We start from the raw sequence: 27912 nt of genomic DNA on the forward strand, positions 1-27912 counted from the left end.
CATTTCTCATCTACTATATAATGGCTTGTCTCACGTCTTGTGTTTGTGAGATCGTTGTTCTATGTTCGATGTGTTTACCCTCCGTCTGGCTTCAGTGTTGTTTTGGGTTTGGATGTCTGTGTTTCCCCAGAACCTCATCCACTCTTCGCACGTTCACTCAGCCACGGACACTTACCTTCGGCTCTATTCCCCGCAGTTCCTGTGCCAATCTCTCCTGCTGCCTCAGGCCGTCTGCATCCGGATTACTCACCTTCTCTCCACCATCATCTGGACTTCTCACCGCTTCACCATCCCCTCTGAGTATCGCTGTCTCATCGTCATTGTTTGTTTATGTACCATCGCCATATCTTCTCATTAAAACTATTAACTCGCTATTGTTTCCAGACTGGCCTTTCACCAGCCGTCACATAACTTCAGTCAGTTGAAAACCTCATAATCATAAAAAGTTTACAATTAAACTACAATTTTTGCAAGAACGCACCCAAATACAGTAACAGCAATAATGTGCATACGAGGATTTAAGTCTTGAAGATATAAAGTAAATAAATTAGGTGTCATCAGCGCAGAAACCATGATCCACTTACTATACATAATTCTTTGCGATGTATTTGTTATTAAATTAATTTACATTTCGCCAGATTGCCCTTCATTCAAGCCCCCGGTTTACCCGCGCTCATAACATTAGCAAAGAATAAGTTCAGAATCAATCACCAAAAGAATCAGTTCGGTTCAGACGCGCTATGAGTCAGTTGGCGTCACACTGAATCACGCATGCACAGTATCATCAGCTCCTCGGTTCTCGAATCGGACGCTTCCGAAAGAAACGGTTTTCGGTTCAGTGTACTATCCGAAAATCGATGCAACCAGTTCTTGACTCGAGAACGAGAACCACTCTAACCGGCACGTGCTGCAGTTCAGTATCATCAGCTGCTCTACTCTTGATCATGTTCTGTTTACTACAAACTCAATTTGTGAATGTGTCTATTAACTATAAATACAATACAGATATTTCATAAATCATCCCTTATTCCTATTAAATAGAGTCTTTAGAGTCTTAATTATTGTCCAACTTCCCTGAAAACCCCTTTGGCCTATACATAATCTACAATATACAGATTAGAAACATGCAAAAAAAAAAAAAAAATATATATATATATATATATATATATATATATATATATATTGGCTGCACTTTACCTCAAATGTGGGGGAAAGGCATTATATAATTGAAATGTCAGCTAACTTGAGGACAATATAGTGTGATACAATAATAAAACAGGTTATTTTGTATTTTCATGCACTTGTAATACAATAAAACCTTTGAAACCTTTTTTGACAGGAAACTAGTTCTGTTGACATAAAATAAAAATGTTCAATGGCAATGACAATATGTATCAGTGGTATTTTTTATTACATTTTTATATTGCCATAGGTTTAATGGGTTGAAAGGTTAAAATATTAATAGAGTGTAAAAATTTACAATACCAATTAATAATCTTTTTTCATTTAATTACTTTTGGACTCGGGCAGACTCAACTCGGACTCTGCCTTTAAGAACTCGGACTTGAGTCCAACTCGGCCCCTTTTGGACTCGGACTTGATGTTTAAGGACTTGGTCTTGACTCGTACTCGACAAAGGTGGACTCGGACCCAACTCTAGCCGTGATCATACAGTAATAGCGAGCTGATTTGGGCTGATTTGCACTGTCGTGGCAAAATTTAAATCAACTGTCATCAGCATAAGAGACAGACTCATTCTCAGGTATAATTAAAAAGAAAGCTTTTATTTTTTGCAAAGAAGGTCAGACAGTCATACAGCAACACTGAGTTCCTGCAGAGTGAAACCAACCCAGGAAGAGGGCAGTCCTCTACCTTATATCCCTTTGCTCTTCCAAGGTTGCACACACACTGAACAGCTGAAATTTTCCATAGATAACATAAAACACATTCTCTGTGAATCCCTTCCCACACATTTAGGACTTAGGTGACCCCCTCAGGTCATCCTCAGACATTGTCCCCCCACTATATGGCCCAGTGACCCCCTCAGGTCATACTCAGACATCTGTTTTCCCCCCAGGTGTCACCCTTTTGAACCACACAGCAATTCTAAGAAAACACATGCATATATTGGCATACAGAAGCAATGTTAAATACATTTTGGTAATCATGCAGATACATTCACATTCAACATAAAACACATATATAAAAACTGTTTAAAAAGGAAAAGGTGATCACTGTAAGTTCTGCCTCCATCAGATGACAGGTGCGTCAGATCACGTCACGAGAGAGCGCCAAATTCAAATAAACTATCTTCCGCCTATTTTTCGTTCATTCTTTTTTTCCGGTAGATCGCCACATTCTGTTTGTGACACTGTACACTGCAAAACCATGCCGTGTTTTTAATACCAAGACGCAGTTTCCGACTGTGAGTTATTCCATAACGGACGCAAACAGTTCTGTCGCTGAAGAAATGAAACGTAAACAAAGGAATTATGATCCATATTACAACGTTATTGCTTCGTTGGACTAAACATGCTTCATGAAATGTTGTTCAGTGGACAATAGGGCTGTCACTTTTCTTTCGAAAATCGACTGCACAATCGATCGGACCAACCAAAAAAAAGTTTCGAAAATGAAAATAGGGAATCAATTTTAACCAAATAGGTACAATATTAATTTTAAAATAATTAAACTTTAATTAAAAAATATAAATGTAACAAAACTCACAAACAAGCAGAAAAAAGAAAATAAAGAATTCCGAAAGTGCAGTAGGCGTTGCTAAAGCCAGACAGAAAATACCAGAAAATTCGCGCCTATAGAGCATCACAGTCCCGCCCACAGCTGGTCCCGGAAGTAAAAATTCAATGCAATTTCTGCATTGACATTTGGGGTATAAGCCATAAAAACGGAACCATACATGGTAGAACCAGCTACGGCTGTACAAAGCGATAGTATATGCTCATATAAACGTAAAATGATCATGGGGCACTAACCTTGTTTTGATATAAATGCCTTTTATTCGCGATGTCTTGGCTAAGTACTTCATTACCCCAAATCCTGAACAATTCCACAGTGTTGCATCTGATTGGTGGAGCCTTAGACAGTAGGTGGAGCTTGTGTAACCATCTGGTTAAACCCCATGAAGCTCCGTGAAGACTGAAGATCATTAATACAAAATAAAATAAAAACCTGTGTTGCATTTTTGCACGGTAGACTTATCAGTGCAATCATGATCTCCTTGGGTGCCATGAGAGTTTTGCAGGAAGGTTGGTAACTTAACTTAGCTAGGGTACTGTAGCCTTCATGGTATGAGTCAGCATTTTATAATGCAACTGACAAAACAATATTTAGCCTAGGCATACCTTTTTGTGCATTTACTGAACATTTGTGTAAGGCCAACGACATGTGTTGACGAGCTGTGATTTCAGTCAGGTACAAAGCACTGCACCATGTTGCTGACGTTATTGTTAACAACTTTCACACACATACACAATATATAAAATACACGATGATAAATATAAAAATCAATACACAATACCTATATAAAACACTATTTATTTACACGATTGTAAATTCACTACATTCACTATATAAAATAAAATTCACTGGATGAAAAAGTTTGCGCGAGCGGCCGTCATCAGAATTGGAACTGACTCAAAAAGCTTGTTTCCTCATTCGCGGTTGTGGCTTCAGTCGAATTAAATGGGACGTGGTGGTTTATGGGATGAGTAGTTCCTGCACTCGAAATGAAAATATGTGTAGAAATGAGTGAGGAGTCCATAAATCCAAACCAGGTATGTTCATTATATAAACCACTGTTGCATACAATCAACTTACACGGCCACAGGCAACATGCTAAACTAGCAACTTCAACTCCGAGGCGGGAATGCCCCCAGCGTGGGGAGAACTAATGCGCATGCGCACTTCCTTCTGTACGGTGACTCATAGTGTCCATACAGTATTCAAACACGATCATTCACCAGAATGATCTACATCCCCTTTCTTTAGTTTGTGCTTTCTACGGCACACTGAATAAAAGGCTAGGCATTAACTTTCAACACTATGACAGTTAAATTTTGTATGTTATGAAATTGTACTTTTAACATTCAAACATTTCAACATTCAAATGTGAATTCAGTGCATTGATGAGTGGTAACTGAAAAGAATTTCACTAGAAAAAAATTTTCTAGTTCCCAAAGAACCTACTGCAGAATTATATATATATATTTCTTCTTTAAATGTCTTTGGTTTGCAGTCCATAACAGCAAAATATTTATTGTTCATACTTTGGATTAGGCCTACAGACGCGACCCGCGTCACGTACAGTGTGTTACCTGGTGTTACCTTCGTTGGAGATTGAACAGCAGGCCTCTGCTGCACACTGGTGGGCCTAGGTGCTACCTGGGTCTCTCGAGGTGTGTGTGGTGTGTATGGGGGACTGACTGGTGCATCTGGATCGGCATACTGACAATCAAGGTCTGCAGGGTCGACCTGTCGTGGTGGTGGCTCAGCGACAGGGAGGATGTGGCGGCGATTTCTCCTGTAGGTCCCTCCGTAGGACTCGATGATGTAGGAGCGTGGTTCCTTGCACACTTCCTTCACGGTGCCCAAGTGGTCGTGTCCCTTGATGGTCTGCATCCTAACGACTTGTCCCTCTGCAAGCGGCTGTAGTGGGTGGCTTGATTCATCATAGTAGCACTTTTGAATGAGTCTTTTATTTTTGAGTTGGGCATTGACCCGCTTTGTGTTCTTTGGGGCTGGCTCTGGCAGTCTGGTGCTGACAGGAAGAGTCGAGCGTGTCTGTCGTGACATAAGACGTTCTGCAGGCGAGCCCAATGCTTGGTCACGGGGAATGTTTCTTATGTTAAGCAGGTTGAGATACACATCGGTTCCATCTCTGTGAGATTTTTCCATCAGTAGTTTGGACTGCTCTCTCTGCCAGTCCGTTTGACTGTGGATACCCCGGGCTGCTGGTAATGTGGGTGAAGTCCCACTGCTCGGCGAAATCCTTGAAACGTTGGCTTGTGTATTGCCTCGCATTATCACTGATGAGGGTGTGAGGTGTTCCATGAACAGAAAAGTGTCTTTTCAGCTTTGTGATCACAGCTGCTGAAGTTGTGTCACGGAGAAGGTCGATTTCATACAACCCTGAGTACGAGTCTACCAGCACGTGGTACTGTTGTCCGTGCCACTCAAACATATCAGTTGCCACTGTAGACCATGGCAGCGCTGGAACTGGATGTGGCTGTAAAGGTTCCTTTTGCTGATGTGGTCTGGTGCTCCTGGCCCTGCGTCTGGTTGACTCTAAGCCTGGGTGACCTCTATGTACAATATTGATGTATTCTCGGTGCAGAGAGTGCGGAATTACTGCTTTATGGCCCTTTGATAACTATTCCATCTTCCACCACCAGCTCGTCTCTGTAAGGGAAGAACGAACGAATGGATGGGTGGACACTGCGTTCTTTGTCAGGCCATCCTCGTTGAATGATTGTACTGAGAGTCTGTAGCACCTGATCCTGTGCTGTGTGGGTCCGGAGCTCCTCTAGTCTATTAGTTGAAATGTAGCTGATGGACATCACCTCAAATGTATTGTTTGCCGCTGGGCTTTGAGAGACAGTTTTGTTTGGAGCTCGTGATAGGGTGTCAGCTTGGTACATGTGTTTACCCTTCTTGTAGATGAGCGTGATGTAATAGGCTTGTAACTGTAGTAACATCCTTTACAGTCGGGCAGGAGCAGTGTGGATGAGCTTTTTTAGGATAGTGACCAAAGGTTGGTGGTCAGTTTCAATGACAGTGGGCTTTCCATATAAGTAGTCCTTAAATTTGGTGCGTGCAAACACGACCGCCAACAGCTCCTTTTCAATTTGAGCGTACCGTGTTTCTGTGTCAGTGAGCATGCGAGATGCGTAAGCGACTGGTCTCTCTTCCTGTAAACATGCAGCACCAAGACCGTAACATGACGCATCACAGGTGAGAGTAACTGGTTTTCTCACATCGTAGTAGGATAAGACTGGTGCGCTGGATAAGCATGACTTGAGACGGTCGAACACCTGCTGATGTTGTGGAAACCAGCACCACGCAGAGTCTTTGTGTGTGAGCTGTCTCAGAGGCGCTGCAGTCTCACTTATTTTTGGGATGAACTTCCCAAGATAGTTCACCATGCCAAGGAATCGCTGCATAGCTGGGACGTCCTGAGGGACTGGCATGTTTGTGATCGCCACGGTCTTGGCAGGGTCAATACCGTTAGTCTCTATTTTGCTGCCTCCGTAAGCCACTAAGTTAGTGTCTTTGCTGCATTTCACTGGTCGCTCACCGTCAGCAAGCTGTTGAAAGGCATCTTTTGACATCACGTTACACTTAGCACCTGTATCTACTTTCATTTCAAAGGGCTTGTTATGTATGTGCAGTGTAACAAATCCTTCTTCCTTTCCTTCTGTTTGAGGAGTAATGGAATTCACGCACTTGTCGTCAAGTTCGACACCATCCACATAAAAAGTGTCATCACAGGTGCTGTTGTCTGACTTTTCCAGTTCTAACTGGTGTACAGGTCTTCTGTAGTAGTTGTGCTTTGCATAGCTTTTTCTTTCTTCACCTTTGCGGTGTGTCATGGACTTACAGCATTTTTTGTAATGATTTAATTTTTACAGTTGTGGCATTGCTGGTCAAAAGCAGGACACTTGTCTCTCTGCGCCGTATGGCTACCTCCACAATTGCTGCAATTTGTAATGGATTTTGTCTCGTATTTGCCTGCTTGAGATTTATATTTTGACCTCTGGTGCCACCCGCCGGAATTTGGCTGAATTGCGTCGACAGTGGTGGCTGTTTGGAGCATGGCAAGCGTCTTATTACTTTCCTCAGTCATCTCATATATGCGGCAGATTGTGATAGCTTTTGGTAGAGTTAATTCGCTGTCACGTAGCAAAGCCTTTCTTATACTGTCATTTCTGATGCCACATACTATTCTGTCACATATAAGTTCATCTGTCAGGTTTCCAAAGTGACAACTGTTATCTTTGATCCTCAAGTCACTGATGTAGGATTCAATATTTTCACCTTGCTTTTGATTTCGTGAATGAAACTTGTGTCTCTCCATAGTTTTATTATGTTGAGGGTTACATACCTCACGAAATTTTCGTTTCAGGCACTCAGGGTCTTCTCTAGACTCAGCTGGAACGATAACGACTCCCTCTTCACCTGGTGCCCTCACCTCTGCTGCGTAAACAAATGAACGCTCCCGTTCGATGGCGTCCGCTCCTGCGAGATTGAGGAGGATATATGCCTTTGTTTTGGCAGGCTTGTCAGAGTGCGCCGCTGCTATGAAGATCTCATATTCTTGTTCAAAAATCCGCCAATTCTCTGCGAGGTTCCCATTGAAAACGAGGGGGTCTGGTCTACGAAATCCATCCGCCATTACGTCTTCAGTAGTAACTTTAACGACGTCAGTAGTTTTCTCCGCTCGATACATAAAACAAAGCACGTGTAACTCACAGGCGATAGATCCGTTTCATCTTCTGACACCATGTAGAAATGAGTGAGGAGTCCATAAATCCAAACCAGGTATGTTTATTATATAAACCACTGTTGCATACAATCAACTTACACGGCCACAGGCAACATGCTAAACTAGCAACTTCAACTCCGAGGCGGGAATGCCCCCAGCGTGGGGAGAACTAATGCGCATACGCACTTCCTCCTGTACAGTGACTCATAGTGTCCATACAGTATGCAAACACGATCATTCACCAGAATGATCTACAATATGTACACAGTCTTGTATCTTTGACTTTTTTTGGATTTTCTCTTAATTTTTTCACTCGAAATGATATGTTATATGCTTATGAGTTCAGCCGTAGCTGGTTATCCTCACGCAAGCTCTAAAACTCTTTAGATACAGATTTTTCCGAAAGTCAATGGGAGAAATGAATGGGAAATTTACTTCCGGCACCAGAGCTCTCTCGGGCTGTGGGTGGGACTGTGATGCTCTATAGAGTCTGGGAACATGACGTCAGCAACGCAATGCATTCTGGGACTTTAGGACATGGACGCTGCTGTATGTATTGTATTGTATTGATAATAGACTGTTTTGTTTGCTCTCTACAGCTAAAAAATAAGTTACAATGGTAAAACCTTGTTGTGTAATTAACTGTCATACTCGTACTCATGACCAGCATGGAAAAATAATTTGAATGGAGTGCGATTTTTCAGCTTTCCGCTGGAAAACCGCACCTTGATCTCAGGTCTCTGAATTAACATAGCGGCGTCACATAGCTTGGTTAGCAGCAGTAAGAAGGAAAAGAAGGATTGTCCCTTTGGTCTGATATATACACACGTATGTATGTGCATTTATATATATATATATATATATATATATATATATATATATGTGTGTGTGTGTGTGTGTGTGTGTGTATATATATATATATATATATATATATATATATATATATATATACAGAAATGTACGTTATATAAACAACTTTTTTTGGATGTGATTAATCGATTTGACAGACTTAACGTTATATTAAATGTTACCTATGCATGAACCACATCTCCTGCATTATCAGTGTTATGCATATTGCATACCACCTGTTACAGTAATAAACGGCAAAATTGATAAATTCTGTATCTCTTTATTTGTGCATCATAACACACTGAGGTTAATTTGTACAGTTTACAATAACGCATATTGAAAAGTAAAGGGGCCGTGTAACTCGGAAAATGTGTAGGTTCTGCACCCATCCATTTGTAAATTGCAGGTGAGACTCGAGAGATTTATCATTTTTAAACTGATCAGAGGTGTACGCTCTGACACTACAAACAAGGTAAGAAAAGACATTGGTTACGAGCGGCAGCTCTTTAAGATCATCCGACCACTCTTTGTGTTCGTGCAGATTGAGTTCGTTTATTGTCTTGATTTTTTCTAAATACCGCATCTTTGCTTCCATGTTGAGTTTTTCTTTATATGTAATCTTACACTTGATCTGTATGTCATGTCACTTTCACTTTCACTTTTACTGATAAGCGTGTCCTCAAAATGGCCGCGACTACCCAGAATGCAATGCGCAGTGACGTAGTTTCCCAAGCTCTACTGAGAGTGAGGAGTTGTCGTCATAGCACAGAGCCCCTCCCCTCGATATCACAGACCCAGTGACGTCGAAAGCGACCTCTTACAGGAGATGCTGAGTTATGAAAAGGAGCCACCATTGTCAGCTGACAGCTACCGGCTTTTGTGGTAAAACATTGGCAGTAATACTCCCACCTGGCTCGGGCTTGTGCTCCGGTTTGCGGGGTAAATGAGCGGTCATGTGATGTGTTTCGATTAGCGCGAGAAAGATGTGAAAGGAATGCTGAGTAGGTGCAACGGAGGCTTGCCTCTGGCGAATAGGTTTTGGTGTCACCAGCAACTAAAGCAAAGTCTGAGGTGTGGAAAAGTTTTGACCATGTTTATAATGAGAATAAAGACGCAACATCAGTGAGCGCAGGAACACGCAGAAGCCATATACAGTGGATTCAGTTATTTTACCCCACAAAAACATGTAGGCTTAGCCTAATCTCTGTGAGTAAAGGTTTGTCAAATGATAACTAAATCAATCAATCAATCACCTTTATTTATATAGTGCTTTAAACAAAATACATTGCGTCAAAGCACTGAACAACATTCATTTGGAAAACAGTGTCTCAATATCGCAAAATGATAGTTAAAGGCAGTTCATCATTGAATTCAGTTATGTCATCTCTGTTCAGTTGAAATAGTGTCTGTTTTTACTTGCAATCAAGTCAATGATATCGCTGTAGATGAAGTGACCCCAACTAAGCAAGCCAGAGGCGACAGCGGCAAGGAACCGAAACTCCATCGGTGACAGAATGGAGAAAAAAACCTTGGGAGAAACCAGGCTCAGTTGGGGGGTCAGTTCTCCTCTGACCAGACGAAAACCAGTAGTTCAATTCCAGGCTGCAGCAAAGTCAGATTGTGCAGAAGAATCATCTGTTTCCTGTGGTCTTGTCCCGGTGGTCGTCTGAGACAAGGTCTTTACAGGGGATCTGTATCTGGGGCTCTAGTTGTCCTGGTCTCCGCTGTCTTTCAGGGCAGTAGAGGTCCTTTCTAGGTGCTGATCCACCATCTGGTCTGGATACGTACTGGATCCGGGTGACTGAAGTGACCCTCTGATCTGGACACAGACTGGATCTCGTGGCCACGGTGACCTCGGAACAAGAGAGAAACAGACAAATATTAGCGTAGATGCCATTCTTCTAATGATGTAGAAAGTACGGTGTTATGTGAAGTGTTTCCTGTTCCGGTTTACCTAATTAATGCAGCCTAAAAATCCTTTAACGGATTTGGATATTAAAACCATATTAGTATGTTATGTGTATGCCAGGTTAAAGAGATGGGTCTTTAATCTAGATTTAAACTGCAAGAGTGTGTCTGCCTCCCGAACAATGTTAGGTAGGTTATTCCAGAGTTTAGGCGCCAAATAGGAAAAGGATCTGCCGCCCGCAGTTGATTTTGATATTCTAGGTATTATCAAATTGCCTGAGTTTTGAGAACGTAGCGGACGTAGAGGAGTATAATGTAAAAGGAGCTCATTCAAATACTGAGGTGCTAAACCATTCAGGGCTTTATAAGTAATAAGCAATATTTTAAAATCTATACGATGTTTGATAGGGAGCCAGTGCAGTGTGGACAGGACCGGGCTAATATGGTCATACTTCCTGGTTCTAGTAAGAACTCTTGCTGCTGCATTTTGGACTAGCTGTAGTTTGTTTACCAAGCGTGCAGAACAACCACCCAATAAAGCATTACAATAGTCTAACCTTGAAGTCATAAATGCATGGATTAACATTTCTGCATTTGACATTGAGAGCATAGGCCGTAATTTAGATATATTTTTGAGATGGAAAAATGCAGTTTTACAAATGCTAGAAACGTGGCTTTCTAAGGAATGATTGCGATCAAGTAGCACACCTAGGTTCCTAACTGATGACGAAGAATTGACAGAGCAACCATCAAATCTTAGACAGTGTTCTAGGTTATTACAAGCAGAGTTTTTAGGCCCAATGATTAACACCTCTGTTTTTTCTGAATTTAGCAGTAAGAAATTACTCGTCATCCAATTTTTTATATCGACTATGCATTCCATTAGTTTTTCAAATTGGCGTGTTTCACCAGGCTGCGAGGAAATATAGAGCTCCGTATCATCAGCATAACAGTGAAAGCTAACACCATGTTTCCTGATGATATCTCCCAAGGGTAACATATAAAGCGTGAAGAGTAGCGGCCCTAGTACTGAGCCTTGAGGTACTCCATACTGCACTTGTGATCGATATGATACATCTTCATTCACTGCTACGAACTGATGGCGGTCATATAAGTACGATTTAAACCATGCTAATGCACTTCCAACAAAGTGTTCAAGTCTATGCAAAAGAATGTTGTGGTCAATTGTGTCAAACGCAGCACTAAGATCCAATAAAACTAATAGAGAGATACACCCATGATCAGATGATAAGAGCAGATCATTTGTAACTCTAAGGAGAACAGTCTCAGTACTATGATACGGTCTAAATCCTGACTGGAAATCCTCACATATACCATTATTCTCTAAGAAGGAATATAATTGTGAGGATACCACCTTTTCTAGTATCTTGGACAGAAAAGGGAGATTCGAGATTGGTCTATAATTAACAAGTTCTCTGGGGTCAAGTTGTGGCTTTTTTATGAGAGGCTTAATAACAGCCAGTTTGAAGGTTTTGGGGACATGTCCTAATGACAATCAATCAATCAATCAATCACCTTTATTTATATAGTGCTTTAAACAAAATACATTGCGCCAAAGCACTGAACAACATTCATTTGGAAAACAGTGTCTCAATAATGCAAAATGATAGTTAAAGGCAGTTCATCATTGAATTCATTGATGTCATCTCTGTTCAGTTGAAATAGTGTCTGTTTTAATTTGCAATCAAGTCAACGATATCGCTGTAGATGAAGTGACCCCAACTAAGCAAGCCAGAGGCGACAGCGGCAAGGAACCGAAACTCCATCGGTGACAGAATGGAGAAAAAAACCTTGGGAGAAACCAGGCTCAGTTGGGGGGCCAGTTCTCCTCTGACCAGACGAAACCAGTAGTTCAATTCCAGACAGCAGCAAAGTCAGATTGTGCAGAAGAATCATCTGTTTCCTGTGGTCTTCTCCTGGTGGTCCTCTGAGACAAGGTCTTTACAGGGGATCTGTATCTGGGGCTCTAGTTGTCCTGGTCTCCGCTGTCTTTCAGGGATGTAGAGGTCCTTTCTAGGTGCTGATCCACCATCTGGTCTGGATACGTACTGGATCCGGGTGACTGCAGTGACCCTCTGATCTGGACACAGACTCGATCTGGTGGCCACGGTGACCTCGGAACAAGAGAGAAACAGACAAATATTAGCGTAGATGCCATTCTTCTAATGATGTAGAAAGTACAGTGTTATGTGAAGTGTTCCGGTTCCAGTTTACCTAATTAATGCAGCCTAAAAATCCTTTAACGGATTTGGATATTAAAAGCATATTAGTATGTTATGTGTATGCCAGGTTAAAGAGATGGGTCTTTAATCTAGATTTAAACTGCAAGAGTGTGTCTGCCTCCCGAACAATGTTAGGTAGGTTATTCCAGAGTTTAGGCGCCAAATAGGAAAAGGATCTGCCGCCCGCAGTTGATTTTGATATTCTAGGTATTATCAAATTGCCTGAGTTTTGAGAACGTAGCGGACGTAGAGGAGTATAATGTAAAAGGAGCTCATTCAAATACTGAGGTGCTAAACCATTCAGGGCTTTATAAGTAATAAGCAATATTTTAAAATCTATACGATGTTTGATAGGGAGCCAGTGCAGTGTGGACAGGACCGGGCTAATATGGTCATACTTCCTGGTTCTAGTAAGAACTCTTGCTGCTGCATTTTGGACTAGCTGTAGTTTGTTTACCAAGCGTGCAGAACAACCTCCCAATAAAGCATTACAGTAGTCTAACCTTGAAGTCATAAATGCATGGATTAACATTTCTGCATTTGACATTGAGAGCATAGGCCGTAATTTAGATATATTTTTGAGATGGAAAAATGCAGTTTTACAAATGCTAGAAACGTGGCTTTCTAAGGAAAGATTGCGATCAAGTAGCACACCTAGGTTCCTAACTGATGACGAAGAATTGACAGAGCAACCATCAAGTCTTAGACAGTGTTCTAGGTTATTACAAGTAGAGTTTTTAGGCCCTATGATTAACACCTCTGTTTTTTCTGAATTTAGCAGTAAGAAATTACTCGTCATCCAATTTTTTATATCGACTATGCATTCCATTAGTTTTTCAAATTGGTGTGTTTCATCGGGCTGCGAGGAAATATAGAGCTGCGTATCATCAGCATAACAGTGAAAGCTAACACCATGTTTCCTGATGAGGAATTAAATATTCATTGAGTCTTAATAATGCATAATGTGGACAGAGTGTATATGCTAATGTTGGCATTATTCTTTTATAAAATGTCAGCTGCTAGTGGCGAAGCAAATCCGGAGCCTTTATCTTAATTTCGTTATTTGCCAAATACCCATCTTAATTTAAAATGTATCTTAATTTAATTTATTAAAAAAAGACTAGTTTTTATTGGTGCGTTGGTATATTTATAGGTTCAATGAACCTATGTCTATTTAGAGTGCCGAGATGTAACGATGTTACAGAGGACTTATTTTATTTCTTTATTCCAACTTCCAAGTGGTGTAATCTACATTAGTTATTAATAAATTATGTTAAAACATATATAAATGACTCACTCTTGACAAAAGGCAAAAGAGCTGCGACCGTGCGCACATTTGAATAATGTCAGGCTGTAAACGGGTTCGGGCTTTTAAAAAGCTGTCAATCAAAATGTACTTGTCGCGCTCAGGTCATGTCGGGCCTAACTTTTAAGGCCCGATTACAGCTCTAATGCCAAATAAATAAGAAATATTGCTGACTTGTGCGTTTCCTGTGCTCTCTTTACGTCCGTCTGTTATTTGGCATTGATAAAGGAAACATCTTTTTTTAAAACATGGAAAATAGACTTTACAATGGATTCAATGAATACTTATGTCTTAAAAATCTAAAATGCTTTTTTTTTTAAAAAGTGACAGCCCTAACACTTACCTTCCTAACTAAACCGGGATTTACAGCTGTGGATGTGTTTATGACTTGTTATTACGACGGATCTGGTTTCTACAGAGTTTCCTTTGTTCATGTTTGTATGTGTACTGCTTACACAAATGTAGCAAATACAGTCTTCATAAGCTTTCCATCGAAAAACAGCTGTCTGTCGTCGATGCTTGAGGCTTAGATCTTTATAATGGTACATAGATTTTCAAGAATAAATTTGTCCCGTTTCATTTAATCTATTCATAAACACTGACACGTGCGAGTTGAGTGGCTTTGTGGACGAGGGCGTCGGGTGCAGGCTAAGAGGTTAACCCCAGGATGGGTAGCTACCTTAAAATAATGACCCCATCGGATAACTTTGGACCTTAAATCCTCTTGCACAAACAACTGACCCGGTGGGCATCCGTGCGAGGTTGTTACCCATTGAGAGGCTGTGCGAACCTTCAACTTGAACTCCCACGTGACTACAGAAATAAACACTCTCTGTGGCACAATGGGTTTGGAAAAAGACGGGCGCTCTGAATTATCAAAAATACGGGATAACATGTCCGGTTTGATATTCTTAGAACCTGGATGATAAGAAATAGAAAAATCAAAACGACCAAACTAAATAGCCCACTGAGCCTGCCTAGAGTTTAATCTTTTGGCGGCCTTGATGTATTCAAGATTCTTGTGATCGGTCCAAATGACAAAAGGATCCCCCGAACCCTCCAACCAATGATGCTATTCTTCCAAAGCAATGAAATATAGAAAAAAAATATGTGCAAGGATGCACCCTACGGTCCCTGAGGGAATGCTGGGATAGAACCGTGCCAACCCCCAAATCTGATGCATCAACTTCCAGCACAAACTGCCGGGAGGGATCAGGGGCAATGAGGATGGGAGCTGAAACATAACAGCTTTTGAGTTTGGAAAATGCAGTATCTGCCGCACTAGACCATATGAAAGCAGTCTTGATGGAGGTTAAGGAAGTCAAAGGGGTGGCAAACTGGCTAAACCTCTGTAGGGCCTTATGAGAATCTGGAGTTGGCCAATTCACCACAGCATGAATCTTGTCATAATCCATGCGCACCCCCTCGACCGAGACGATTTATCCCAAAAATGGAACAGATTGTGCATGGAAAACCCATTTCTCCACCCCGACAAAAAGACCATTCTCTAACAGCCTCTGAAGTACTTGCCTGACGTGTTGAACATGTTCCTGGAGAGAATGAGAAAATATCAGTATGTCATCCAGGTAGACATTAATGAACTGATCTGCCCTACCATATCTCTCAACACATCGTTGATGAGTGCTTGGAATACCGCAGGGGTGTTACAAAGGCCAAAAGGAAGAACAAGATATTTAAAGTTTTCCTAATGAATGTTGTTCAGTTGCTTTGAAGCAACGTATTTTGTTTAAAGCGCTATATAAATAAAGGTGACTTTACTTGACAAAGTGCACCCTGGGGGTACTAAAAGCGGTCTTCCATTCATCCCCCTCTCTTATGCAAACCAAATTATAAGCATTACGGAGATAAAATTTTGTGAAAAATTACTTCCCCTGCAGATGCTCAGGCGGAGACATACTTGATAATAAATCTATAGCACAGTCATAGGGACGATGCGGAGGTATAGAGGCAACCCTGAGACTTACTGAACACTCCCTTCAGGTTGAGGTACTTACATGGCACATTAGATAGGTCAGTGTGATCATCCTGAAACACAGAAATAGACACAGGAGAGCATGCAGACAACAGACATGAAGCATGACAATATTCGCTCCAAGCCAAGACAGCATTCTTTCCCCAGTTCAAATGGGGATAATACGTTGCCCCAAAACCACAGGAGCAGCAGGAGTGTCAGTCAAGAGAAAGTCAATGTCCACAGAGTATTGTCCAGAGGTCATGAGTCTTAATGAGACCGTGGCGTGCGTGATGGAGGGTAAAGGCTGACCATTAAGCGCCACCACAGAGATGGGCTGAGAGAGCACCACCATGGGTATTTCATGTCTTTTAGCAACATTAATGTAAAAAAAATTTCCCTCCGCTCCCGAATCCACTAAAGCCTCAAATTCAAAAGTCAATGAATGCAATATCAGCCTTAATGGAAGATGGGTGACTGAAAAAGAGGATTTATTTAAAGTTCCTGGCATCGGCACATGGCCATCATCTGCTCCTCCTGGTGCTCCATGCATGACTTACAGCTGGTCAAAAGGTCTCGTAATTCTGCCGAGCTCGCTGGATCCATCCTGGTCGGTTCATTCTGTCATAATGATTGAGTCTCGACATCCAAGTGCGAGGGCAAAAAAAAAAAAAGCATTTATTTTATATATAGCAAGCAATGAGATAAGTTGGAAGAAATAAACTCCAGCGGAATAAAGTTTAGCCGCTGTTATACTCCAACTCAGCGCAGGTGAATTCAAGGTGTGTGAGAATTAACCAACAAAGTACCAATTGGATGAGATGAGATGAGAACAACAACTAGACAGAGAGACAGGGCAAGAATTAACGAATCGACAAAACAACCAGGATTGCCAGCCAAACATAAAGTTTCATGAGTTTCAGCTGGCGCTCATAGATAGACCAAAGCTGCGTGCTAGGTAACAGATGTACATAATCAGACAGAGATGCAAGATGAACGCACAGGGCCATGAACAGTGACATCTATGCCACAATTAAGTTTCAAGAATTAAGGCAGTTCAGAAGGCAAAAGGGGGTCCAACTTGGTCCTAGCAAGGTGTACCTAATAAAGTGGCCAGTGAGTATATATATATATATATATATATATATATATATATATATATAATTCCTTAAGAATATATTTATAATTTGTTATAAGCTTGGGCTTCATAGAAAGTGTTACCAAAATTATTTTCAAAATGTGCTCTCCAACATTGTTCACACAATCCAATTGCCATTGGTTGCTGAGCCAGACTGATCAAATAGAGCAACTTTTTGATAGTGCTACAGAGTTTAAAAGTTTTACACACTTCAACTTTAATTACCTTTATAAAAATCCTGCTTCATTTGCTGTTTCTTCAGAACTAACCTGAGATTTTTCTGCCCATCACAGTAAAAATGAGAACAATGACACAACCCAAGATAATTGTGCAACTACATCTGTGGTAGTTAAACTACCTGTTAATGTTGTGATAAATGAGTAAGTGTTTACAGTTTGTGGAGCAAGTGTTTCCTAGTTAACATTTTCCAGATCTTAAAAGTTTAGTGTAGTAACTTGTGTTTTTGGCTTAGTGTGCATATTCTTAATAATGTTACTTATTTTATGTTTCAGTGGAGGGTCAACTCGGTTTGTTGAATATCCTAACAGTGCACAACTTGAGCATGTGTATATGGTAAAACATTCATTCCATTCATTCATTTTTTTTTTTTTTTTTTTAAGTGAAGCATAAAATAAAAAATGACCCTTAGTCTTATTGTGCATTATTCATCAGTCTATATTATTCCAAATCCTTGTCTTTTGTAATCTTTCATCCAAAAGTAATAAGCTCCTCTACCTAAGGAATAGTTTTTCTGTTTCCTCTTTATATTCTCATGTTAACCTGGCCACACAGGCAGAGAAAATAATGTTGACTAAAGCCACATCGTTAGTTAGACTGTAAATAATAATAAAAATATGTGGCAAATGTTTCATATTGACTTTTTTTTCCTCCATACATCCATTTCCTGTCTTTTAATAATTGATAACCTTTTACTTTCTCTATCCTCAAAAAAAAAAAAAAAAAAAAAATAGGTGGAGAACATTGGAGAACTGCCTGTACCTGTGAATATTTCCTTTGTGTTTCCAGTGAAGATGGCTTTAGGATTCTCATGGAATGTGTCTGTTCTTGAAATAGTGAGTTTGTGACAGGCCATTTACACACATTTTAGTCAGTTTACACTTGGTATTAAAAGCTGTCTCAAGTGATCTGATCACAAGTGCACAGCATTAAATAGGAAAATTTGTATCTTATAAACTCATTTCAATTTCGTACACACAGAATACCGTCAGAAGTGATTAAGGATGCATACAGTGGCTAATTCATCTAATTTGGAGTGTGAACACTAATGTGTCCTTCGGCATCTCAAAACAAAGCAAATCACCTACTCTATTTACACAAAGTGTTTGTATTAAAACAAGGATCTTAAAGATTTAAATATTCTTTAACTTCAAAAAATATCCATATTTTTTTTCTTAGTTTTTTTTTTCTTTTTGAGAAGCTTAGTATTGCTCAAACATGGTATAACATGGTTATAACCTTCACTATACCCTCATGACCAGCCACAAATATCACACAATGTTATTGTGTGTGCAGTTTTCCACAAGTTCATCAAACAACTGCAGTAAGAATATTTCATCAAGCACGGTGAGTAATGGCTTCTCCTACAATTTTTATTTGCACCTCTTGCCACATGTACAGTTTATATATCTCTGTCGCTGATGAGGGATTCACATGTGATAAATGCAGGGAAACAGTTAGGCTGACAGAGAAGATTTCAGAATTAGAGACACGCATCCAAACTTTAATTGAGGACAGTAAGAATGTTAGGCCTCTAGATATGGCTTTGGATGCGTCTAGCTCAGGGACTCCTGTACATTGTCCGGTTCCAGCAGAGCCCCTGCAGCAGGGCAACTGGGTGACGGTGAGGCAGCATAGTCGTGGGTCAAAACACCGCTCTTCTGTTCCGATCAAAACATTAAACAGGTTCTCCCCACTCAGTGATGCACCCACTGAGAAACCTGATGAAAGTGCTCTAGTTATTGGCGATTCTATTGTACGGAACGTGAATATAGAGACACCAGCCACCATAGTCAAATGTTTACCGGGAGCCAGAGCACCTGACATCTTGGCAAATTTAAAAGTGCTGGCTAATGCTAAACGTAAATACAGTAAGATTGTTATTCATGCCGGCGCAAATGATGTTCGACTTCGCCAGTCGGAGATCACTAAAAATAACATTAAAGAGGTGTGTGAACTTGCAAGCACGATGTCAGACACTGTAATATGCTCTGGTCCCCTCCCTGCTTACCGTGGTGACGAGATGCATAGCAGATTGTCATCACTCAATGGCTGGATGTCTAAGTGGTGCCCACAAAATAACATAGGTTATATAGACAATTGGACGAGCTTTTGGGGCAGACCTGACCTGTTTAAAAGAGATGGTCTTCATCCCTCCTGGGGTGGCGCCACTCTTCTGTCTAGAAATATGGCAAATGGTCTTAGTGTTTATACTTGACTAACTGGGGCCCAGGTCAGGAAGCAGACAGACTGGCTAAACCGACCGTCTGCTAGCTGCCTCCCGTCACAGAGGTCAGTTAATTCTCAGCACATAGAGACTCTTTCACCTAGATATCACACTATAGAGACTGTGTCTGTTCCACGAACTAGAAAATACAAAAAACGTCCAAACCAAGTTAAGGTTAACAATTTAATTGAGGTTCAACAAATAAAAAACAAATGCAATATGGATAAACAAATGATAAAGATTGGCTTATTGAATATCAGATCCATTTCTACGAAAACACTTTTTGTAAATAATATGATAACTGATCATAATATAGATGTGCTCTGCTTGACAGAAACCTGGCTAAAACCTGATGATTACATTATTTTCAATGAGTCCACCCCCCAAGATTATTGTTATAAACACGAGCCGTGTCTAAAAGGCAAAGGGGGAGGAGTTGCTTCAATTTATAATAACGTTTTCAGGATTTCTCAGAGGGCAGGCTTCAAGTATAACTCGTTTGAAGTAATGGTGCTTCATATAACATTATCCAGAGAAACCAATGTTAATGATAAATCCCCTGTTATGTTTGTACTGGCTACTGTATACAGGCCACCAGGGCACCATACAGACTTTATTAAAGAGTTTGGTGATTTTACATCCGAGTTAGTTCTGGCTGCAGATAAAGTCTTAATAGTTGGTGATTTTAATATCCATGTCGATAATGAAAAAGATGCATTGGGATCAGCATTTATAGACATTCTGAACTCTATTGGTGTTAGACAACACGTTTCAGGACCTACTCATTGTCGAAATCATACTCTAGATTTAATACTGTCACATGGAATTGATGTTGATAGTGTTGAAATTATTCAGCCAAGTGATGTTATCTCAGATCATTATTTAGTTCTGTGTAAACTTCATATAGCCAAAATTGTAAATTCTACTTCTTGTTACAAGTTCTACCACAAAAGACTGCTTTTTAAGTTATCTTCCTGATGTATCCGAATTCCTTAGCATATCCAAAACCTCAGAACAACTTGATGATGTAACAGAAACTATGGACTCTCTCTTTTCTAGCACTTTAAATACAGTTGCTCCTTTACGCTTAAGAAGGGTTAAGGAAAACAGTTTGACACCATGGTATAATGAGCATACTCGCACCCTAAAGAGAGCAGCCCGAAAAATGGAGCGCAGCTGGAGGAAAACAAAACTAGAGGTATTTCGTATTGCTTGGCGGGAAAGTAGCATATTCTACAGAAAAGCATTAAAAACTGCTAGATCTGATTACTTTTCTTCTCTTTTAGAAGAAAACAAACATAACCCCAGGTATTTATTCAATACAGTGGCTAAATTAACGAAAAATAAAGCCTCAACAAGTGTTGACATTTCCCAACACCACAGCAGTAATGACTTTATGAACTACTTTACTTCTAAAATCGATACTATTAGAGATAAAATTGCAACCATTCAGCCGTCAGCTACAGTATCACATCAGACAGTGCACTATAGACCCCCTGAGGAACAGTTCCACTCATTCTCTACTATAGGAGAGGAAGAATTGTATAAACTTGTTAAATCATCTAAACTTACAACATGTATGTTAGACCCTATACCATCTAAGCTCTTAAAAGAGGTGCTTCCAGAAGTCATAGGTCCTCTTCTGACTATTATTAATTCCTCATTGTCATTAGGATATGTCCCCAAAACCTTCAAACTGGCTGTTATTAAGCCTCTCATAAAAAAGCCACAACTTGACCCCAGAGAACTACTTAATTATAGACCAATCTCGAATCTCCCTTTTCTGTCCAAGATACTAGAAAAGGTGGTATCCTTACAATTATATTCCTTCTTAGAGAATAATGGTATATGTGAGGATTTCCAGTCAGGATTTAGACCATATCATAGTACTGAAACTGCTCTCCTTAGAGTTACAAATGATCTGCTCTTATCATCTGATCGTGGGTGTATCTCTCTATTAGTTTTATTGGATCTTAGTGCTGCGTTTGACACAATTGACCACGACATTCTTTTGCATAGACTTGGACACTTTGTTGGCATCAGTGGAAGTGCATTAGTATGGTTTAAATCGTACTTATATGACCGCCATCAGTTCGTAGCAGTGAATGAAGATGTATCATATCGATCACAAGTGCAGTATGGAGTACCTCAAGGCTCAGTTCTAGGGCCGCTAGTCTTCACGCTTTATATGTTACCCTTGGGAGATATCATCAGGAAACATGGTGTTAGCTTTCACTGTTATGCTGATGATACGCAGCTCTATATTTCCTTGCAGCCCGGTGAAACACACCAATTTGAAAAACTAATGGAATGCATAGTCGATATAAAAAATTGGATGACGAGTAATTTCTTACTGCTAAATTCAGAAAAAACAGAGGTGTTAATCATAGGGCCTAAAAACTCTACTTGTAATAACCTAGAACACTGTCTAAGACTTGATGGTTGCTCTGTCAATTCTTCATCATCAGTTAGGAACCTAGGTGTGCTACTTGATCGCAATCTTTCCTTAGAAAGCCACGTTTCTAGCATTTGTAAAACTGCATTTTTCCATCTCAAAAATATATCTAAATTACGGCCTATGCTCTCAATGTCAAATGCAGAAATGTTAATCCATGCATTTATGACTTCAAGGTTAGACTATTGTAATGCTTTATTGGGTGGTTGTTCTGCACGCTTGGTAAACAAACTACAGCTAGTCCAAAATGCAGCAGCAAGAGTTCTTACTAGAACCAGGAAGTATGACCATATTAGCCCGGTCCTGTCCACACTGCACTGGCTCCCTATCAAACATCGTATAGATTTTAAAATATTGCTTATTACTTATAAAGCCCTGAATGGTTTAGCACCTCAGTATTTGAATGAGCTCCTTTTACATTATACTCCTCTACGTCCGCTACGTTCTCAAAACTCAGGCAATTTGATAATACCTAGAATATCAAAATCAACTGCGGGCGGCAGATCCTTTTCCTATTTGGCTCCTAAACTCTGGAATAACCTACCTAACATTGTTCGGGAGGCAGACACACTCTCGCAGTTTAAATCTAGATTAAAGACCCATCTCTTTAACCTGGCATACACATAACATACTAATATGCTTTTAATATCCAAATCCGTTAAAGGATTTTTAGGCTGCATTAATTAGGTAAACCGGAACCGGAAACACTTCACATAACACCGTACTTTCTACATCATTAGAAGAATGGCATCTACGCTAATATTTGTCTGTTTCTCTCTTGTTCCGAGGTCACCGTGGCCACCAGATCCAGTCTGTGTCCAGATCAGAGGGTCACTGCAGTCACCCGGATCCAGTACGTATCCAGACCAGATGGTGGATCAGCACCTAGAAAGGACCTCTACTGCCCTGAAAGACAGCGGAGGACAGGACAACTAGAGCCCCAGATACAGATCCCCTGTAAAGACCTTGTCTCAGAGGAGCACCAGGACAAGACCACAGGAAACAGATGATTCTTCTGCACAATCTGACTTTGCTGCAGCCTGGAATTGAACTACTGGTTTCGTCTGGTCAGAGGAGAACTGGCCCCCCAACTGAGCCTGGTTTCTCCCAAGGTTTTTTTCTCCATTCTGTCACCGATGGAGTTTCGGTTCCTTGCCGCTGTCGCCTCTGGCTTGCTTAGTTGGGGTCACTTCATCTACAGCGATATCATTGACTTGATTGCAAATTAAAACAGACACTATTTCAACTGAACAGAGATGACATAACTGAATTCAATGATGAACTGCCTTTAACTATCATTTTGCATTATTGAGACACTGTTTTCCAAATGAATGTTGTTCAGTGCTTTGACGCAATGTATTTTGTTTAAAGCACTATATAAATAAAGGTGATTGATTGATTGATTGAAACTGTTAGGGGACAGGAATGTTGGGCTTCCTGATGAAACCGACTTCCCCTGATAGACTTTGTTTAAACTTCCCTTTGGCCATTTAATTTTAAAAGAACCAAAAGTTTGTTTCAAGTGTAGAAACTGCTATCTGAAGTGAATGAGTCTTTGAAAGTCATACTGAAAGAAAAATCTATAATTGTTTGTGTTGTGAAAGACTCACTACCATTTTCCCCTTTTTGTGTAAACTAGAATGGAACCAGTACGTCTTGTGAAAACCAAGTTTCTTCCACAAATGTGAGATTAGCTTTTTTTTTTTTTTTTTCTTTAAGACCTTAACTCCACTGTACAAGTTTTTTTTTTTTTTGTGCTAATGTCACTACAGTTGTATCTTTCTCTTTTGCAGCATTGCAGTGCTTCTGTGTGTCATCTCATTGTTTGCTCTATCCAGCTGTTGACTGATCGATCAATCAGATTCAAGTTTACTGGGAATATAAATTCAGGCAAGCAGGTAAAATTCTGTATTATGATATATCAAATGCATTGGTACTAACCTATTTTTCTTATAGTCTCCAAAGTAGCTTATTTTTACATTCTGATATGCAAGGTGACTCTCATTGACTTCTTATTTTGTTTTGCAGGCATCTGGTTCACAGGTTAGGATCATCAGCTGGGCGTTTCTCTCATTTGACAATGAGAGGTACATCCAGTATCCCTCTGATGACTCTCACCAGCTCTCTGTAAGAAAAATAAAACATTTTACTAACACTGATTATAAAAACTTAAGTTCTGACTATAAAATCTAAATGGATGAGCATTGATGACGTCGTAAAATAGGAAATGTACACACACATATTTCCACTTTAAAGGTACCTATGGAAGGCATGTTTGACCTATTGGGAGTCAATTTTCATCTGTTCTGTTTCTCTGTGTTCTGCAGATTGTGACAGAGCTGGAGGTCCCATCTCAGACTCTCGCAATGCTTATTGCCTCACTGTCGGTCATTTTTGGACTCATCGCTATGACGATCATCTTTGTACTGCTGTATAAAGTCAGTTCATAACACAAAATATGTACAACTGACAGTTGTTGTGTTGAAGTTCAAGGGTCATTTTTTTTTTTTACCCTAAAATGTATTATTCATTTTCAATACTGTAAGACAGAGCTCTTCAACTCCAGTTGAATCCTGCTTAGATCGTGTCCAGTCCCTGCTGTTCCTCCTGCTTGTCACCAGAGGTCTTATCACCTGAGACTGTAGTTTACACCATAAGTTTTTAAATGTTTAGCTTAAATGTGTAATATGAATAAACAGTGCTCATAAACAGCTCTTGAGTATTCTAAAGTGAAACAAGTTTAGGCTTGGACTGGAAACAGCATTTCTTACATCCAACTTAACAAACATATAGTCCTCTCTGGTTCACACCAGTTAACACTCCATGATCACTAAACATGCATTTGATTACCTTCATCAGCACCTCTCTACGAAAGCCGAGTAGTATCCGAGTACTCAAACTGGACACTTACCCACCTTCATCCTATTGGCTGTTCCAGTCTTCACCCAATTCATCTGCTAAACTATCCAGTACCTGCAAAAACAATGCATTGTTATAATTTCAGTGCTGAAGGCCATCATTGAACTTCATACTTACATGCTTGCATTGTTGCTTTTCTGGATTCCCTTTCATTAAACCTCTAGCTGTTCGCATTACCCCTGTGTCATCCTCTTCTGATATTGTGGCAGAAGACCAGAGTTAACTGAAAGTTAATTCCAGTGTGCAGATGGCCGCCCAATTTGCAATGGAGTTTATTGAACTCACTCATCTTGTACTCTGGAGTAATGGCACACTGAAGACTCCTTTCTGGCTCAGAGTCAATGACCATCTTTTTTGCCAAGTACCTGTAACAGCTACCACATGTTCCCTCCCTCAGTATATAAACCATGTGTTGTGGCTGGGTGGTATTTCCCTCATAGTTGGTGAGGTTGATGAAAACACCACCACCACTCATCCACCATCACCCCTTTGTATGTTTGCCCATGAATTTGTTCCAGTGTCAGCTCCAGCCCCTGAATCCATTCTAGTGTTGGTTCCAGCCCCTGAGTGCACTCAAATGTCGGCTCCAGCCGAGTTCACTAATATTATCAATCGTAGTCAAGAGTCTTGTCCAATCCCAGATTTCTGAGTCTGCATCAGAACCCACTCTAACCCCTACATCTTCATCAGTGCACATGTGTAACAGTGAATTAACTCTGTTTACCTACAGTCATTAAGTGCTTAGAATTCCTCCCAGACCATAAATCAGGACGGACTTGGCTCGGCCCTAGACTCAGTTCCAGCCCCTAATCAGAGTACATGGAGTTTTGTTGTCTCAAAACTCATCCCAATGAGAATGTATTCCAATGCCTGCTGACTCAGGAAATCATCCCTGAATATTCTGTCTACCTGAATACGACCCAGGAGAACGTTCCTGATTCTTCTGTTTGCCTGCATGTGACCAAGTCGGTCGTTCCTGAATCTTCTGTTTGTCTGAATATGACCAAGGAGTCTTCTGTCTGCCTAAATTTGACCAAGGAGGTCGTCTCCGAGCTCATTGCCTGTCCTGTTATGGCCAGGGATCCTATCTCTAAGCTTGCTGTTTGTCCGGTTATGACCACAAAGGCAGTCATTAACCCTTTTTCAGTCCTGCTTGATCTGCCGTGGTGGTCACCTGCCTCATTGTTGGTGGACTTCAGCTTTCCTTTCTGCTTGGACTTTGGCTCTGCCTTCTTTGCTCCTGTTTTGTTTTTAGAGCATCTGGAACCTGCTCCTTCGAGGTGGGGTGTAAGGGGTGTGGTTCTGTTATATTTCTGGCCCCTGCTTTTCCTCCCGCTCGTCACCAGAGGTCTTATCACCTGTTCACCCCAAACTCCATTTCCCATAGTCCTCTCTTTGTCTGGTCTTGTCTATGCCATATGTTATGCCTAAGAAACAAGGACTTATCTTAGTACTCACCCTGGACACTTACCTACTTTCATCCTGTTGGCTTTTCCAGTCTCCACCCAACTCATCTGCTAAGCTAATTGTAGAAACAAAAAACTGTTAACATTTGAGATAAGTGGTCAAGACCATTTTGTACTTCATACTTACATGCTTACATTGTTGCTTTTCTGAGCTGCCTTTCAATAAACCTCTAGTTGTTCTCATTATGTCATCATCTTCTGATATTGTGACAATATACAGGCTTTAATGGGTTAAATTGGTGTATGTCTCCAGGACATTGAACCTTCAGGACTGGAGTTGAAGAGCCCTGGTGTAAGGTTAATTTCCCTAAAGAGTGTAAACGGGGGTAGTCATCTCTGTTTTCGGAGAGCTTCATTCCTGTAGACTTCAATTCCAACCATGTTCCCCACATTTGTTATTTTCGGATAATCCTTTAACACATTGATTAGCGGGTTCAAGTATGTTTGTTTAGTGTTAGTAGCTCCCCAAGAGCAGGGTTGGCTTACTACACCTGTAAACATATTCTCTATGGGACTGCAAAAATGAATTAAACATGATAACCATGACAACCAGCTCAACACAGCAATACAGTCTTTTCCAGTGGTATGAAGTTGGTGATATTTGTGTATATATTGTGGTGAAGCATTTTCTTGTTTTTACAATTCTACTTTGTGCCATAGAAAGTACACACTTCATCTTAAACTACTGGCTTTTTTTGTCCTGTGGATCTGTTTTTGTTAATTTACCATTATTCATACATCTTTTTTTTTTTTTTTTTTTTGCACTGCTGGATTTTCCAGAAGGGCTTTTTTAAAGCAACTTCTTCTGATGACCAAGACAACCCAGCATTACCATCTGCCGGGGAAGTTGATTTGACTACAGTCCAATAGGCCTACAGCAGTGACCAAACTGCAGCAGGAACCCCTGGTGAGAGTACTGCATCTAATGGACAACCTGGACACATAAATAAAGAGAGATCAACCCTGTAGTTCACAGCTTCCTCACTTACAAAAAGCAAAAAACTAAAAGAATATGTAAGTTTTATGCTAGATCAACCAGCTCTGTTGTTTTGGCAGGGGAGAGCAGGGCACAAATTAACACTTTTTGACTTTCTCAGTTTGTGTAAATCCACATGGGGTTCAGAATAAAATTTTATTTGTATTTTTATCCACAGTAATTTTACACTTGTCTAGTACAAAAGATTTGCTTTGTTTCATAAATACAGTGTATACTTTTTCTTTATTTACCCAAAAAAATTGAAGTGAAATGTGACAAGATGCCCCGTAGGTGGGGTACATTGTAAAATTTGAGGGTTGTAACATGATCATATGACAGCATAAAATGTTATCTGATCGAATGTGAAAAATAGGCAAGACTAAACTACAATATTTTGTTTATAATATATATATATACAGTATTGTTCAAAATAATAGCAGTACAATGTGACTAACCAGAATAATCAAGGTTTTTCGTATATTTTTTTATTGCTACGTGGCAAACAAGTTACCAGTAGGTTCAGTAGATTCTCAGAAAACAAATGAGACCCAGCATTCATGATATGCACGCTCTTAAGGCTGTGCAATTGGGCAATTAGTTGAATTAGTTGAAAGGGGTGTGTTCAAAAAAATAGCAGTGTGGCATTCAATCACTGAGGTCATCAATTTTGTGAAGAAACAGGTGTGAATCAGGTGGCCCCTATTTAAGGATGAAG

At 40.3% G+C, this 27912-nt stretch overlaps 1 protein-coding gene and 1 long non-coding RNA gene across 6 annotated transcripts in view; one reads left to right on the top strand and one right to left on the bottom strand.

Annotated features, from left to right (window-relative positions):
- Positions 1 to 18668, bottom strand: part of LOC127989103 (uncharacterized) — a 117933-nt gene extending 99265 nt beyond the window's left edge. Inside the window, exon 1 of the long non-coding RNA XR_008162259.1 lies at positions 18538 to 18668. This is a non-coding gene — a long non-coding RNA (uncharacterized LOC127989103). The remainder of the gene's footprint in view (positions 1 to 18537) is intronic.
- The window catches only part of LOC127988917 (integrin alpha-X), a 121316-nt gene extending 93663 nt beyond the window's left edge, over positions 1 to 27653 (top strand). Inside the window, exons 23-31 of one of the 5 annotated variants that reach the window (XM_052591389.1) lie at positions 17211 to 17297; positions 17430 to 17490; positions 17889 to 17990; positions 18451 to 18501; positions 23476 to 23520; positions 23630 to 23734; positions 23865 to 23963; positions 24164 to 24274; positions 27002 to 27653. In XM_052591389.1, the coding sequence (XP_052447349.1) occupies positions 17211 to 17297; positions 17430 to 17490; positions 17889 to 17990; positions 18451 to 18501; positions 23476 to 23520; positions 23630 to 23734; positions 23865 to 23963; positions 24164 to 24274; positions 27002 to 27091 (751 nt within the window). In that variant the 3' untranslated portion in view covers positions 27092 to 27653. Of the gene's footprint in view, positions 1 to 17210; positions 17298 to 17429; positions 17491 to 17888; positions 17991 to 18450; positions 18502 to 23475; positions 23521 to 23629; positions 23735 to 23864; positions 23964 to 24163; positions 24275 to 27001 lie in introns of those variants that run through there. The other 4 variants (XM_052591395.1, XM_052591392.1, XM_052591391.1 and 1 more) reach the window with 4 other exon arrangements.
- The last annotated feature ends 259 nt before the right edge of the window (positions 27654 to 27912 follow it).

The sequence above is a fragment of the Carassius gibelio genome, chromosome A5 (assembly GCF_023724105.1).
Source record: "Carassius gibelio isolate Cgi1373 ecotype wild population from Czech Republic chromosome A5, carGib1.2-hapl.c, whole genome shotgun sequence".
Lineage (NCBI taxonomy): Eukaryota > Metazoa > Chordata > Actinopteri > Cypriniformes > Cyprinidae > Carassius > Carassius gibelio.